The following is a 17,271-nucleotide window of genomic DNA, read 5'->3' on the forward strand; positions in this document are numbered from 1 at the left end:
TGGCCATAATTCTATCCTCCTAATTCCTGCTTACTCTAAGTTTAAAAAAATATACAATAATAACAACAACAATTTTTTTGAAAGTTACAATAAATAACAATGAGGCTATATACAGGGAGTACCGGTACAGGTCAATGTACAGGGGTACAGGTTAGTCAAGGTTATTTGTACATGTAGGTAGGGGGAAAGTGAGTAGCAGCAGTATAAAAACCAAAAGGGGGAGGGTATCAATGTAATAGTCCAGGTGACCATTTGATCAATTGTTCAGCAGTCTTATGGCTTGGGGGTAGAAGCTGTTAAGGAGCCTTTTGGACCTAGACTTGGCGCTCCGGTACTGCTTGCCGTGCAGTAGCAGATAGAACAGTCCAGGACTTTGGTGACTGGAGTCTTCGACAATTTTATGGGCCTTCCTCTGACACCGCCTAGTATACAATTTTGGTCCTGGATGGCAGGAAGCTTGGCCCCAGTGATGTACTGGGCCGTACGCACTACCCTCTGTACCGCCTTATGGTCAGATGCCGAGCAGTTGCCATACCAGGCGGTGATGCAACCGGTCAGGATGCTCTCGATGGTGCAGCTGTATAACTTTTTGAGGATCTGGGGACCCATGCCAAATCTTGTCAATCTCCTGAAAAGTATACTTCCTGCAGCTATGGCCCTGTTCCTGTTTTGCTGCTGGCTCTCATTCCCACTCCCCCCTTTGCACAAGATATAAAGGGAGAGATGCAGATAAACGGAAGCGTACTGACAGTTGAGCAACATTTCGAAATGTAATTGCGGGAAAGACCTTTATTTAAACAACTAATGTACTGTTAAAATAGAGGAGTCTCAACTTTATGTGACTCTAAACATTATTTCACAACTGTCGATATAGAGTAAATAACACCACTTTACAACTGGAGTATGTAATTGAGATCATGCGCCAGTGGAATCGAGCATAGCACTCCATATGCAGTGAAGTGGCATGCATCATGTAGCCTACCAATGGAATGTTTTTGTAGGACATAATGTTAGATCACTTGCATTGCTATCTCGCAGCAATATCATATTTAGAGTTGGCAATCTAGCTAATGTGTTTTGAGGTTCCACTTCCTCAGGTGGTAAATTGTGTAGAATAATTGGCCAATATGCACAAAAAAATATGCAGGCAATTTAATTGCAAAAAGTATATCAGATTATTCTTGATCCTATTTAACATGTTGCACATCACATATCCACCATGCATTCCCTGAACATGTTAGATGAAATGACTAACGTCTTCTATGTCTTACTTGGCGCTGGAAAAAGTCAGTCTAGAGCCCTCCCGCTTAAGTGGTGTGGTGTGCACAGACCTCAGAATTTGTATTATATTGCATTCCAAGTGGCATTAAAAAGATCTTCAGTCAAGGGCCTCTCAGGTGGCGCAGTGGTCTAAGGCTAACCAGAGATTCTGGGTTCGAGTCCAGGCTCTGTTGCAGCAGGCCGCGACCGGGAGACCCATGGGGCGGCGTACAATTGGCCCAGCGTTGTCCGGGTTAGGGAGGGTTTGGCCAGCAGGGATATCCTGGGCGCAGTGCACGCTGACCAGGTCGCCAGGTGTACAGTGTTTTCCTTCTACACATTGGTGCGGCTGGCTTCCGGGTTGGATGTGCATTGTGTCAAGAAGCAGTGCGGCTTGGTTGGGTTGTGTTTCGGAGAATGCATGGCTCTCGACCTTTGCCTCTCCAGAGTCCGTATGGGAGTTGCAGCGATGAGAAAATACTAACTACTACCAATTGGATACCATGAAATTGGGGAGAAAAAAAGGGCAAAAAAAAAATGCAGATATGTATAAACTATAGGCTGATCTGCTTCTACTTATGTATTCTCAGTAAATATTTAAATGAATTGTTTTGCATCGTACTGGCCGCCTAATTGTTTCCTATCTTGGATTACTTGCCATTTTAAAGGTATACCTGCCATATTGTTACACATATCAAACTTATTTCAGGGCTAGACATGTACCAATCGGTTGACTGGGTGACTGGCTTTTGCAAGTTTCACATTCACAGTTAGTCCTGTTTTTCAACTTCAATAGATATGCATGCATTCATGTAGGCCTACTTGTATGAGGAAAACGAGTATGCCTTGCCAAATGCCTTGCCAAATGTGATTTGCATGTAGTCTACAGTAGTATCTGGATGTTTTACCATCTCCTTTCAACTCTTTCCAGATCTGCTCCCATTACAACAAGGGTGTTGGTGAGCATGGCTCCTGCAAGTTTAAAACCAGTTGCACCAGCCTCCACCTCTGCCTGCACTTCCTCCAGGGAGACTGTAAGTTTGGTGCTGGATGTAAGAGGGCCCACACATTTGACGCCACCACCATGAAGATCCTAAATGGCAGAGGATTCAGCCAAGAGAACATCAGCATCCTCGACAAGATCTACAATAACAAATTCATCATCATCGGTCAGAGTCACGAAGAAAAGCCATCTGGTAAGGAAATGACAAGGTAGAATCAATGGAAATATCATCGTAATATAATGTAGTAACTGTGTTTGTCCTGTGTCTAGTTGTAGGACCCTCCCCTGCTCCGGCCATAGAGCCAGTTGGGAAAGAGCGTTCTCGTAAGCCTTCGTCCCGCTCCATCAGTGAGACCGACAGGAATGAAATCTGCCTCTTCTTCATCCGCAGACACTGCAGCTTCAAAGGTAACATGAACTAAACCTACTTTATCAACATTTTAGTTTACAGTACTGTGTTTGAAGTGTTTACATGTGTTTCTGTGGCTGTGTGTTCTGTCAGAGAAGTGTGTCCGTATCCACTACCACCTGCCTTACAAATGGCAGATCTTAGAGAGAGATGGAGTGACTTGGAGAGACCTGCCCAATGTGGAGGAGATTGAAAAGGCCTACTGTATCCCAGGAAAAGATACAAGGTACAGTTGTCGTCATATCAGATGGTATTTAAAAAAAAAATTTTTAAAATACAAACAAAATCCTATTTAATGTACTACACTCGACTAGTGACGTGCTCAATATGGAAGTTGTGCGATGAAGCGGATGCTAAAATACCGGATTGTTTCGCTAGCACAGATTGGAATATGTTCTGGGATTCATCCGATGGCATTGAGGAGTTTACCACGTCAGTGACCAGCTTCATTAATAAGTGCATCGACGATGTCATCCCCACAGTGCCATACCTACATATACCAACCAGAAGCCATGGATTAAAGGAAACCTCCTTACTGAGCTAAAGGCTAGAGCTGCCGCCGCCTTGGAGTGGGACACTAATCCGGACACTTATAAGAAATTCCGCTACACCCTCAGACGAACCATCAAACAAGCAGTGTCAATACAAGACTAAGATATAATCCTACTACACTGGTTCTGACGCTCGTCGGATGTGGTAGGGCTTGTAAGCTATCACGGCTTGAAAGGGAAACCCAGCCGTAAGCTGCCCAGTGACGCAAGCCTACCAGACAAGCGAAATGCTTGCTTTGAGGCTAGCAACATTGAACCATGCATGAGAGCTCCAGCTGTTCCGGACAACTGTGTGATCATGTTCTCTGTAGCCAAGACCTTTTAAACAGGTTAACACTCAGACGGATTACCAAGACATGTAGTTGGAGCATACACTGACCAGCTGGCATATGTCTTCACTGATATTTTCATCCTCTCCCAGACCCAGTCTGTAATACATACATGTTTCAAGCAGCCCACCATAGTCCTTGTGCCCAAGAACACCAACATAACCTGTTGCAATGAACTCATCTGTAGCAATGAAATGTTTTGAAAGGCTGGTCATGGCTCACATCAACACCATCAATCCAAACACACTGGACCCACACCAACAGAACCACAGATGACGCAATCTCTATTGCACTCCACACCGCCCTTTACCACATGGACACTGAGACACTGCCAGGACAACTACCTCTCCCTCAACGTCAGCAAGAAAAAGGAGCTGATCGTAGACTACAGGAAATGGAGGGTCGAGCACAACCCCGTTCACAACGGTAGGGCTGTAGTGGAGCGTGTCGAGAGCTTCAAGTTCCTCAGTGTCCACATCACTAAGGACCTATCATGGTCCAAACACATCAACACAGTCGTGAATAGGGCACGACGATGCCTCTTCCCACTTAGGAGGCTGAAGAGATCGGCATGGGCCCCTCAAATCCTTAAAGTTCTACAACTGCACCATTGAGAGAATCTTGACTTGCTGCATCACCCACTGCCTGGTATGGCAACTGCCTGGCATCTGACCATAAGGCGTTATAGAGGGTAGTTCGTATGGTCCAGTACATCACTGGGGCCGAGCTCCATGACATCCAGGACCTTTATACCAGGCGGTGTCAGAGGAAGGGCCCTAAAAATCGTCAGACTCTAGCCACCAAAGTCATAGACTGTTCTCTCTGCTACCGTATGGCAAGCGGTACCGGAGCGCCAAGTCTGGGACCAAAAGGTTCCTTAACAGCTTCTACCCCCAAGCCGTAAGACTGCTGAACAGCTTCTATCCCCAAGCCGTAAGACTGCTGAACAGCTTCTATCCCCAAGCCGTAAGACTGCTGAACAGCTTCTACCCCCAAGCCGTAAGACTGCTGAACAGCTTCTACCCCCAAGCCGTAAGACTGCTGAACAGCTTCTACCCCCTGAACAGCCGTAAGACTGCTGAACAGCTTCTACCCCCAAGCCATAAGACTGCTGAACAGCTTCTGCCCCCAAGCCGTAAGACTGCTGAACAGCTTCTACCCCCAAGCCGTAAGACTGCTGAACAGCTTCTACCCCCAAGCCGTAAGACTGCTGAACAGCTTCTACCCCCAAGCCGTAAGACTGCTGAACAGCTTCTACCCCCAAGCCGTAAGACTGCTGAACAGCTTCTACCCCCAAGCCGTAAGACTGCTGAACAGCTTCTACGTAAGACCCCAAGCCGTAAGACTGCTGAACAGCTTCTACCCCCAAGCCGTAAGACTGCTGAACAGCTTCTACCCCCAAGCCGTAAGACTGCTGAACAGCTTCTACCCCCAAGCCGTAAGACTGCTGAACAGCTTCTACCCCCAAGCTGTAAGACTGCTGAACAGCTTCTACCCCCAAGCCGTAAGACTGCTGAACAATTAATCAAATGGCTACATGGACTATTATCATTGAGCCCCTTTTTATTTGCACTGATTCTCTTGCACCGGCTCTACGCGCACTCACTGGACTCTACCCACACGCTCACACCTACTACGCTGGCACTCCCAACACACACACTACATATGCTCACACACACAAAACATACATACACACACACACGCATATTGGGGCGGCAGGGTAGCCTAGTGGTTAGAGCATTGGACTAGTAACCGAAAGGTTGCAAGTTCAAATCCCCGAGCTGACAAGGTACAAAATCTGTCGTTCTGCCCCTGAACAGGCAGTTAACCCACTGTTCCTAGGCCGTTATTGAAAATAAGAATTTGTTCTTAACTGACTTGCCTAGTTAAATAAAGGTAAAATAAAAAAATATTGACACCACAAACAGACACTTACACACACTTTTTAACTCTTCACATACGCTGCTGCGACTAGTCACTTTACACCTACCTACATGTACATATTAGCTTTTTGTCTTTTTATCTCTGCATTGTTGGGAAAGGGCTCGTAAGTTTCCCGTTAAATTCTACACCTGTTGTGTTCGCATGTGACAACGTGTTGTTTTTATTTGACTGTTGGAGTACAGCATTCTCTCTCTGTTGCCCCTAGTGGAGGTGTCCAGCCAGTGGACTTCCTCACCATGACATGTGGAAGGTCTCCAGTGCGTCGTCTGTCCACTGTGTCGTCCGTCACCAAACCTCCTCACTTCATCCTTACCACAGAATGGCTGTGGTACTGGTCGGGTGAGCTGGGACAGTGGATAGAGTATGGCCAGGAGGTTGGTTCAAATAATACTTCTAGTTCCTGTCCTTCAGAGAACAACACCGTTATATTAACATGTTACGTGGTACTTTAGTAACTGCATTATAACTGGCGGAAGGTAGCCCAGTGGTTCGAGAAGCGGGGTGTGAATCCCAGCTCAGACAGGAAAATCTGGTGCGGAATGAGCCTGCAACCAGAGGGTTGTTAGTACTATCCTAGAAACCATCACCTGCCGTTGTGCCCTTGCAAAGGCACTTAACCACCTATAATTGCTCCTTTGGCACTGCACTGCGGCTGACCCATTTGCTTCCAGCCCTTCGGGGGTGATGTGTGTGTGATGTGTGTGTGATGTGTGTGTGTGTGTGTGTGTGTGTCTCTGGGGGTTGGGTTGAGCATAAAGTAAAGTTTTTCAGTTCTCTGTTAAGTTAATGGACAATGGAGTTGAGCAATGCTGTTACTATAGTAACCAGTGTTACTACACAGGAATAAGTGCAGGTTGTACCGTTTTAATGTGTTAGGGAATGTTTTCATTGTGGGTTTATATGAGCTTTGTTCGTATTCTATGTAGATGTATGATGATAAGGGGAAAGTGGCCTCTGTCACCTCCAAGACCCTGGAGAATGTATACCAAGCTGACTCGGACAGCGAGATTCCATTTGGATCTGGCCATAACCAGTACATTCTCTATTTCAAAGGTACCGTAAACAGTTTGGGACAACTATGTAGCCTTTCAGCAGCTATTTGCCATTATTACAAAATATCATTTGTTTTCAATAACTTACCTGGTTAAACGTTCGTCAGTAAACAACCCCGTAAACTGTGTTTTGTCATACTAGATGCATTTTGATAGATTCTCTATTTCAGAGATGTATCAGCAGAATGTTAGATTCAAAACCAAAAGAGAGGTTCGTAGGAGACCCTGCTTTCTCTCTGGACAGGATGTGGAGGCCAAGCTGAAGAGGTACAGTACGCCTATTATGACTGTCCTTCATGACTCTACTGTAGGCCTATGTAATGTTAATGTCCTCCCACACCTTGACTCATGTTCCTCATCTGGGCCTGTTATAGTTCTTCGTTTAGAGCGAAATCCTTCATTGCGATTTAGTATTTCATGTTTTCCTTCAAAACATCATCAGGATATTTACTGACCGTAATACTACTAAAGATTGTACAAGTGTGAGGGAATCTCTGTTGTCTGAAGAGAGAGCCTTGAACTGTACATCTTGTCTCATAAAATCATGAGTTCCTGTAGGTGCTGGGTAGAGGTATTTGGGGGAGACGGTCATGACTCCCTCCTCAGACATTGTGGCAGAATCCCCCAGAAAATGTTCTATAAGTTAAGATAGGAGACGGTGCCAGACACATGCAGGAACCAACCCTATGAACCATGCCTATGTAGCTCGTCTGTAAGCAGTATATAAGAGAACTAACGGGACTGCCCCATAGAAGCTCACTTCAGACCCGTACTTTATGCATCTAAGTTTGACCGTGACCTCTCCAGCTTGCTGTTAATAAAGAATGATTTATTTAAGATTGACTTCTGGTGTCCATGGTGGTAATTTCCAGAACGTAAGTTTACTAGTTCGTTATCTAAAATGTTATCCCTTTCAAAAGGGGCAGTGATTTTGAAGTGGAAATGTTGTAGTTAGGGTTTGTAGAGGAAGCCCTGATGGATATATCTCTGAATCAATCAAAACAGAAAGCTTCCCTTTTTGAACTTCCTGTGTTTCTGTCTCCATGGTAGTGGATCTCCAGAGAGCACCAGCTCTTCTACTGTGTCTGTCCCTCCACACTGGGACAAGGAAGCCCTGCCTGACTTTACCTACAAGGTACTCCCAGTCATAATATGCTGATACGGTTACACACACACACACACACACACACACACACACACACACACACACACACACACACACACACACAATCACAATCACAATCACAATCCAAATGATTCATCTGTTTCCTTCAGCTGGTTCCAGTCTTAGGCCTGATGACAGAGTACCAAATGGTGCAGAGTCTGTTCAAACGTACCATGTCCACCAGCACCATCCACAAAATCAACAGGATCCAGAACCCCTCACTCTGGAGGGTCTTCCAGTGGTATGTACACTACACTATGTTAGTGTAGTAGTGAGACAGTTGTACAATAGTTGAAGCTGTCTCAGTATGGCACACTGAGGCCATCTCCATCTTTCTAAGACCTGAAATTCTACCACCCCTTGTGGTTTAGTTGTTTTAGTTTTGGTTTAGTGGTAAAGACGGTAACATTGGAGTGCAGAGGGAAGATTTAGGTTTTAAACTGTCCACTTATAGGAGTTCCTCATGGATGTGTTGGTTGGTGTGTTTGTGGCCAGGCAGAAGGAACAGATGAAGGTGAAGAATGGAGGGAAACTTGTGGATGAGAGACACTTGTTCCATGGCACAGAACTGCCTATCTTAGATGCCATCTGTGAACAGAACTTTGACTGGAGGGTCTGTGGCATCCATGGATCACATTACGGCAAAGGTGAATGTTTATACAGCTATATCAATGACTAATATCCACTGCTTCTGAGAATGTTTTTAAGCATGTTTTTCGTTTTACTCTAACATGTTTACGATTATTTTCCAGGAAGCTATTTTGCCAGAGATGCCTCATACTCTAATAGATACTCCAAGTCTTCGGCCTCTGGCAAGAAGATCATGTTTGTGGCTCTGGTGCTGGTCGGGGAGTTCACTAAGGGAAACAGGGACTACCTTCGCCCCCCTCAGAAAGGCACCAGCAAGGGGCTCTACGACAGCTGTGTCGACTCCGAAAGCAACCCGGCCATTTTTGTTGTGTTTGAGAAACAGCAGATTTACCCAGAATTCATCATTGAGTACTCCTAGAATCCACGGTAGTGCGTAGCATCATGTTTTTATGAAAATGAGTCATTGTGTGGTCATCAAGTATGTTTTTAGACATGTTGCAAATGCATCCATTATTGTGGTGGGAGAAAATTATTTGAAAATCATTCTTCAGAATATAAAAACAGTTTAGGGGCTTCTTTTACTGGGTTCAAAACTACTATTTTGGTGACTTATACCAAGGTCATAGGATTTAGTGCCAATGAATGTGTAAAGGCCCTATGTAACCAGATGTGTACGATTTTTATTATGATGACTTGGTTTTTTTCTCTCAGGTAGATGAAACATCAACCTTATTCCTGTAATACGAAAGTACAATATGTGGTGTACCATACACAAAACATTAACTTTTTTTTTTCTTTTCTTTTTTTTAACATTTTAGCTAAAGTAGTTGAGTAATTTCTTCAAAGTGTAAAATATATAAATGTCTTGTCAGTAAAACAAAAAAACATTTTTTTTAAATCACATGGCATTACTATAGCATACTGTTAACTGTTAACTTCCAAAGTTATACAGTGTGCACATACTGGAATAAAACTTTATTAATGAGGTGTCCCATTTCAACATGTATTACACCATTGCATGTACTCTTCCATGGCATGTCATTTTCCCTTTCAATCATAAAAAGACTTTCTGAAATTATACTGGTTACACATTCTTTTCCTGATTTTTGTTTTGTTTTTGTTGATCACATCTCATATGCAACATAAAATAGCAGAGCAACACTCCAAAACAACAGAAGTTACACCATACCATGAGTAAGAAAGGTATACAGTCAAGCTTAAAATATCATACACAGTGATATACAAGCTTTTCAACTGGAGAGGCCATGGAAACCGGTAGGTCAGATATTAACATCATGGAAACCGGTAGGTGCAGATATTAACATCATGGAAACCGGTAGGTGTAGATATTAACATCATGGAAACCGGTAGGTGCAGATATTAACATCATGGAAACCGGTAGGTGCAGATATTGACATGGAAACCGGTAGGTGTAGATATTAACATCATGGAAACCGGTAGGTGCAGATATTAACATGGAAACCGGTAGGTGCAGATAATAACATCATGGAAACCGGTAGGTGCAGATATTAACATCATAACATCAGATATTAACATCATGGAAACCGGTAGGTGCAGATATTAACATCATGGAAACCGGTAGGTGCAGATATTAATATTAACGGTAGGTCATGGAAACCGGTAGGTGTAGATATTAACATCATGGATACCGGTAGGTGCAGATATTAACATCATGGGAAACCGGTAGGTGCAGATATTAACATCATGGAAACCGGTAGGTGCAGATATTAACATCATGGAAACCGGTAGGTGCAGATATTAACATCATGGAAACCGGTAGGTGCAGATATTAACATCATGGAAACCGGTAGGTGCAGATATTAACATCATGGAAACCGGTAGGTGCAGATATTAACATCATGGTAGGTAGGTGCAGATATTAACATCATGGAAACCGGTAGGTGCAGATATTAACATCATGGAAACCGGTAGGTGCAGATATTAACATCATGGAAACCGGTAGGTGCAGATATTAAATCATGGAAACCGGATAGATATTAACATCATGGAAACCGGTAGGTGCAGATATTAACATCATGGAAACCGGTAGGTGCAGATATTAACATCATGGAAACCGGTAGGTGCAGATATTAACATCATGGAAACCGGTAGGTGCAGATATTAACATCATGGAAACCGGTAGGTGCAGATATTAACATCATGGAAACCGGTAGGTGCAGATATTAACATCATGGAAACCGGTAGGTGCAGATATTAACATCATGGAAAACAGATATAAATCATGGAAACCGGTAGGTGCAGATATTAACATGGAAACCGGTAGGTGCAGATAACATTAACATCATGGAAACCGGTAGGTGCAGATATTAACATCATGGAAACCGGTAGGTGCAGATATTAACATCATGGAAACCGGTAGGTGCAGATATTAACATCATGGAAACCGGTAGGTGCAGATATTAACATCATGGAAACCGGTAGGTGCAGATATTAACATCATGGAAACCGGTAGGTGCAGATATTAACATCATGGAAACCGGTAGGTGCAGATATTAACATCATGGAAACCGGTAGGTGCAGATATTAACATCATGGAAACCGGTAGGTGCAGATATTAACATCATGAAACCGGTAGGTGCAGATATTAATCATGGAAACCGGTAGGTGCAGATATTAACATCATGGAAACCGGTAGGTGCAGATATTAACATCATGGAAACCGGTAGGTGCAGATATTAACATCATGGAAACCGGTAGGTGCAGATATTAACATCATGGAAACCGGTAGGTGCAGATATTAACATCATGGAAACCGGTAGGTGCAGGTAGGTGCAGATATTAACATCATGGAAACCGGTAGGTGCAGATATTAACATCATGGAAACCGGTAGGTGCAGATATTAACATCATGGAAACCGGTAGGTGCAGATATTAACATCATGGAAACCGGTAGGTGCAGATATTAACATCAAACCGGTAGGTGTAGATATTAACATCATGGAAACCGGTAGGTGCAGATATTAACATCATGGAAACCGGTAGGTGCAGATATTAACATCATGGAAACCGGTAGGTGCAGATATTACACATGCAGAAACATCATGGAAACCGGTAGGTGCAGATATTAACATCATGGAAACCGGTAGGTGCAGATATTAACATCATGGAAACCGGTAGGTGCAGATATTAACATCATGGAAACCGGTAGGTGCAGATATTAACATCATGGAAACCGGTAGGTGCAGATATTAACATCATGGAAACCGGTAGGTGCAGATATTAACATCATGGAAACCGGTAGGTGCAGATATTAACATCATGGAAACCGGTAGGTGCAGATATTAACATCATGGAAACCGGTAGGTGCAGATATTGGAAACATCATGGAAACATCGGTAGGTGCAGATATTAACATCATGGAAACCGGTAGGTGCAGATATTACATCATCATGCAGAAACCGGTAGGTGCAGATATTGGAAACCAGGTGCAGGATCGGTAGGTGCAGATATTAACATCATGGTAGGTAGGTGCAGATATTAACATCATGGAAACCGGTAGGTGCAGATATTAATCATGGAAACCGGTAGGTGCAGATATTAACATGGAAACCGGTAGGTGCAGATATTAACATCATGGAAACCGGTAGGTGCAGATATTAACATCATGGAAACCGGTAGGTGCAGATATTAACATCATGGAAACCGGTAGGTGCAGATATTAACATCATGGAAACCGGTAGGTGCAGATATTAACATCATGGAAACCGGTAGGTGCAGTAGGTGCAGATATTAACATCATGGAAACCGGTAGGTGCAGATATTAACATCATGGAAACCGGTAGGTGCAGATATTAACATCATGGAAACCGGTAGGTGCAGATATTAACATCATGGAAACCGGTAGGTGCAGATATTAACATCATGGAAACCGGTAGGTGCAGATATTAACATCATGGAAACCGGTAGGTGCAGATATTAACATCATGGAAACCGGTAGGTGCAGATATTAACATCATGGAAACCGGTAGGTGCAGGTGCAGATATTAACATCATGGAAACCGGTAGGTGCAGATATTAACATCATGGAAACCGGTAGGTGCAGATATTAACATGGAAACCGGTAGGTGCAGATATTAACATCATGGAAACCGGTAGGTGCAGATATTAACATGGAAACCGGTAGGTAGGTGCAGATATTAACATCATGGAAACCGGTAGGTGCAGATATTAACATCATGGAAACCGGTAGGTGCAGATATTAACATCATGGAAACCGGTAGGTGCAGATATTAACATCATGGAAACCGGTAGGTGCAGATATTAACATCATGGAAACCGGTAGGTGCAGATATTAACATCATGGAAACCGGTAGGTGCAGATATTGGAAACAGATATTAACATCATGGAAACCGGTAGGTGCAGATATTAACATCATGGAAACCGGTAGGTGCAGATATTAACATCATGGAAACCGGTAGGTGCAGATATTAACATCATGGAAACCGGTAGGTGCAGATATTAACATGGAAACCGGTAGGTGCAGATATTAACATCATGGAAACCGGTAGGTGCAGATATTAACATCATGGAAACCGGTAGGTGCAGATATTAACATCATGGAAACCGGTAGGTGCAGATATTAACATCATGGAAACCGGTAGGTGCAGATATTAACATGGAAACCGGTAGGTGCAGATATTAACATCATGGAAACCGGTAGGTGCAGATATTAACATCATGGAAACCGGTAGGTGCAGATATTAACATCATGGAAACCGGTAGGTGCAGATATTATTAACATGCAGAAACCGGTACCGGTAGGTGCAGATATTAACATCATGGAAACCGGTAGGTGCAGATATTAACATCATGGAAACCGGTAGGTGCAGATATTAACATCATGGAAACCGGTAGGTGCAGATATTAACAACATGGATAAACCAGATATTAACATCATGGAAAGGTAGGCAGATATTAACATCATGGAAACCGGTAGGTGCAGATATTAACATCATGGAAACCGGTAGGTGCAGATATTAACATCATGGAAACCGGTAGGTGCAGATATTAACATCATGGAAACCGGTAGGTGCAGATATTAACATCATGGAAACCGGTAGGTGCAGATATTAACATCATGGAAACCGGTAGGTGCAGATATTAACATCATGGAAACCGGTAGGTGCAGATATTAACATCATGGAAACCGGTAGGTGCAGATATTAACATCATGGAAACCGGTAGGTGCAGATATTAACATCATGGAAACCGGTAGGTGCAGATATTAACATGGAAACCGGTAGGTGCAGATATTAACATCAGGTAGGTGCAGATATTAACATCATGGAAACCGGTAGGTGCAGATATTAACATCATGGAAACCGGTAGGTGCAGATATTAACATCATGGAAACCGGTAGGTGCAGATATTAACATCATGGAAACCGGTAGGTGCAGATATTAACATCATGGAAACCGGTAGGTGCAGATATTAACATCATGGAAACCGGTAGGTGCAGATATTGGAACGGTAGGTGCAGATATTAACATGGAAACCGGTAGGTGCAGATATTAACATCATGGAAACCGGTAGGTGCAGATATTAAAATCATGGAAACCGGTAGGTGCAGATATTAACATCATGGAAACCGGTAGGTGCAGATATTAACATGGAAACGGTAGGTGCAGATATTAACATGGAAACCGGTAGGTGCAGATATTAACATCATGGAAACCGGTAGGTGCAGATATTAACATGGAAACCGGTAGGTGCAGATATTAACATCATGGAAACCGGTAGGTGCAGATATTAACATCATGGAAACCGGTAGGTGCAGATATTAACATCATGGAAACCGGTAGGTAGGTGCAGATATTAACATCATGGAAACCGGTAGGTGCAGATATTAACATCATGGAAACCGGTAGGTGCAGATATTAACATCATGGAAACCGGTAGGTGCAGATATTAACATCATGGAAACCGGTAGGTGCAGATATTAACATCATGGAAACCGGTAGGTGCAGATATTAACATCATGGAAACCGGTAGGTGCAGATATTAACATCATGGAAACCGGTAGGTGCAGATATTAACATCATCATGCAGATATTAACATCATGGAAACCGGTAGGTGCAGATATTAACATCATGGAAACCGGTAGGTGCAGATATTAACATCATGGAAACCGGTAGGTGCAGATATTAACATCATGGAAACCGGTAGGTGCAGATATTAACATCATGGAAACCGGTAGGTGCAGATATTAACATCATGCAGATAAACCGGTAGGTGCAGATATTAACATCATGGAAACCGGTAGGTAGGTAACAGAAATATTAGATATCATGGAAACCGGTAGGTGCAGATATTACATCATGGAAACAGGTGCAGATATTAACATGGAAACCGGTAGGTGCAGATATTAACATCATGGAAACCGGTAGGTGCAGATATTAACATCATGGAAACCGGTAGGTGCAGATATTAACATCATGGAAACCGGTAGGTGCAGATATAACATCATGGAAACGGTAGGTGCAGATATTAACATCATGGAAACCGGTAGGTGCAGATATTAACATCATGGAAACCGGTAGGTGCAGATATTAACATCATGGAAACCGGTAGGTGCAGATATTAACATCATGGAAAGGTGCAGATATTAACATCATGGAAACCGGTAGGTGCAGATATTAACATCATAGGTGCAGGAAACCGGTAGGTGCAGATATTAACATCATGGAAACCGGTAGGTGCAGATATTAAATCATGGAAACCGGTAGGTGCAGATATTAACATCATGGAAACCGGTAGGTGCAGATATTAACATCATGGAAACCGGTAGGTGCAGATATTAACATCATGGAAACCGGTAGGTGCAGATATTAACATCATGGAAACCGGTAGGTGCAGATATTAACATCATGGAAACCGGTAGGTGCAGATATTAACATCATGGAAACCGGTAGGTGCAGATATTAACATCATGGAAACCGGTAGGTAGGTGCAGATATTAACATCATGGAAACGGTAGGTGCAGATATTAACATCATGGAAACCGGTAGGTGCAGATATTAACATCATGGAAACCGGTAGGTGCAGATATTAACATCATGGAAACCGGTAGGTGCAGATATTAACATCATGGAAACCGGTAGGTGCAGATATTAACATCATGGAAACCGGTAGGTGCAGATATTAACATCATGGAAACCGGTAGGTGCAGATATTAACATCATGGAAACCGGTAGGTGCAGTAGGTGCAGATATTAACATCATGGAAACCGGTAGGTGCAGATATTAACATCATGGAAACCGGTAGGTGCAGATATTAACATCATGGAAACCGGTAGGTGCAGATATTAACATCATGGAAACCGGTAGGTGCAGATATTAACATCATAGGTGCAGATAACATCATGGAAAGTAGGTGCAGATATTAACATCATGGAAACCGGTAGGTGCAGATATTAACATCATGGAAACCGGTAGGTGCAGATATTAACATCATGGAAACCGGTAGGTGCAGATATTAACATCATGGAAACCGGTAGGTGCAGATATTAACATCATGGAAACCGGTAGGTGCAGATATTAACATCATGGAAACCGGTAGGTGCAGATATTAACATCATGGAAACCGGTAGGTGCAGATATTAACATCATGGAAACCGGTAGGTGCAGATATTAACATCATGGAAACCGGTAGGTGCAGATATTAACATCATGGAAACCGGGTGCAGATATTAACATCATGCAGATAACATCATGGAAAGGTGCAGATATTAACATCATGGAAACCGGTAGGTGGTGGAAAGGTGTAGATAGATATTAACATCATGGAAACCGGTAGGTGCAGATATTAACATCATGGAAACCGGTAGGTGCAGATATTAACATCATGCAGAAACCGGTAGGTGCAGATATTAACATCATGGAAACCGGTAGGTGCAGATATTAACATCATGGAAACCGGTAGGTGCAGATATTAACATCATGGAAACCGGTAGGTGCAGATATTAACATGGAAACCGCAGTAGGTGCAGATATTAACATCATGGAAACCGGTAGGTGCAGATATTAACATCATGGAAACCGGTAGGTGCAGATATTAACATCATGGAAACCGGTCATGGAAAGGTGCAGATATTAACATCATGGAAACCGGTAGGTGCAGATATTAACATCATGGAAACCGGTAGGTGCAGATATTAACATCATGGAAACCGGTAGGTGCAGATATTAACATCATGCAGATATTAACCATGGAAACCGGTAGGTGCAGATATTAACATCATGGAAACCGGTAGGTGCAGATATTAACATCATGGAAACCGGTAGGTGCAGATATTAACATCATGGAAACCGGTAGGTGCAGATATTAACATCATGGAAACCGGTAGGTGCAGATATTAACATGGAAACCGGTAGGTGCAGATATTAACATCATGCAGATAAACCGGTAGGTGCAGATATTAACATCATGGAAACCGGTAGGTGCAGATATTAACATCATGGAAACCGGTAGGTGCAGATATTAACATCATGGAAACATCATGGGTAGGTGCAGATATTAACATCATGAAGATATTATTGAATATTACCGGTAGGTGCAGATATTAACATCATGGAAACCGGTAGGTGCAGATATTAACATCATGGAAACCGGTAGGTGCAGATATTAACATCATGGAAACCGGTAGGTGCAGATATTAACATCATGGAAACCGGTAGGTGCAGATATTAACATCATGGAAACCGGTAGGTGCAGATATTAACATCATGGAAACCGGTAGGTGCAGATATTAACATCATGGAAACCGGTAGGTGCAGATATTAACATCATGGAAACCGGTAGGTGCAGATATTAACATCATGGAAACCGGTAGGTGCAGATATTAACATCATGGAAACCGGTAGGTGCAGATATTAACATCATGGAAACCGGTAGGTGCAGATATTAACATCATGGAAACCGGTA

At 43.1% G+C, this 17,271-nt stretch overlaps 1 protein-coding gene across 1 annotated transcript in view; it reads left to right on the top strand.

Moving 5' to 3' along the window:
* Positions 1-9,382, top strand: part of parp12a (poly (ADP-ribose) polymerase family, member 12a) — a 28,036-nt gene extending 18,654 nt beyond the window's left edge. Inside the window, exons 3-12 of the mRNA XM_024423868.1 lie at positions 2,192-2,456; positions 2,534-2,671; positions 2,766-2,898; positions 5,702-5,870; positions 6,423-6,549; positions 6,719-6,815; positions 7,599-7,683; positions 7,824-7,954; positions 8,209-8,360; positions 8,466-9,382. Of these exons, the coding sequence (XP_024279636.1) occupies positions 2,192-2,456; positions 2,534-2,671; positions 2,766-2,898; positions 5,702-5,870; positions 6,423-6,549; positions 6,719-6,815; positions 7,599-7,683; positions 7,824-7,954; positions 8,209-8,360; positions 8,466-8,722 (1,554 nt within the window). The 3' untranslated portion in view covers positions 8,723-9,382. The remainder of the gene's footprint in view (positions 1-2,191; positions 2,457-2,533; positions 2,672-2,765; positions 2,899-5,701; positions 5,871-6,422; positions 6,550-6,718; positions 6,816-7,598; positions 7,684-7,823; positions 7,955-8,208; positions 8,361-8,465) is intronic.
* Positions 9,383-17,271: the final 7,889 nt, after the last annotated feature.

This window comes from Oncorhynchus tshawytscha, linkage group LG06, assembly GCF_018296145.1.
Source record: "Oncorhynchus tshawytscha isolate Ot180627B linkage group LG06, Otsh_v2.0, whole genome shotgun sequence".
In the NCBI taxonomy this organism is placed as follows: Eukaryota; Metazoa; Chordata; class Actinopteri; order Salmoniformes; family Salmonidae; genus Oncorhynchus; species Oncorhynchus tshawytscha.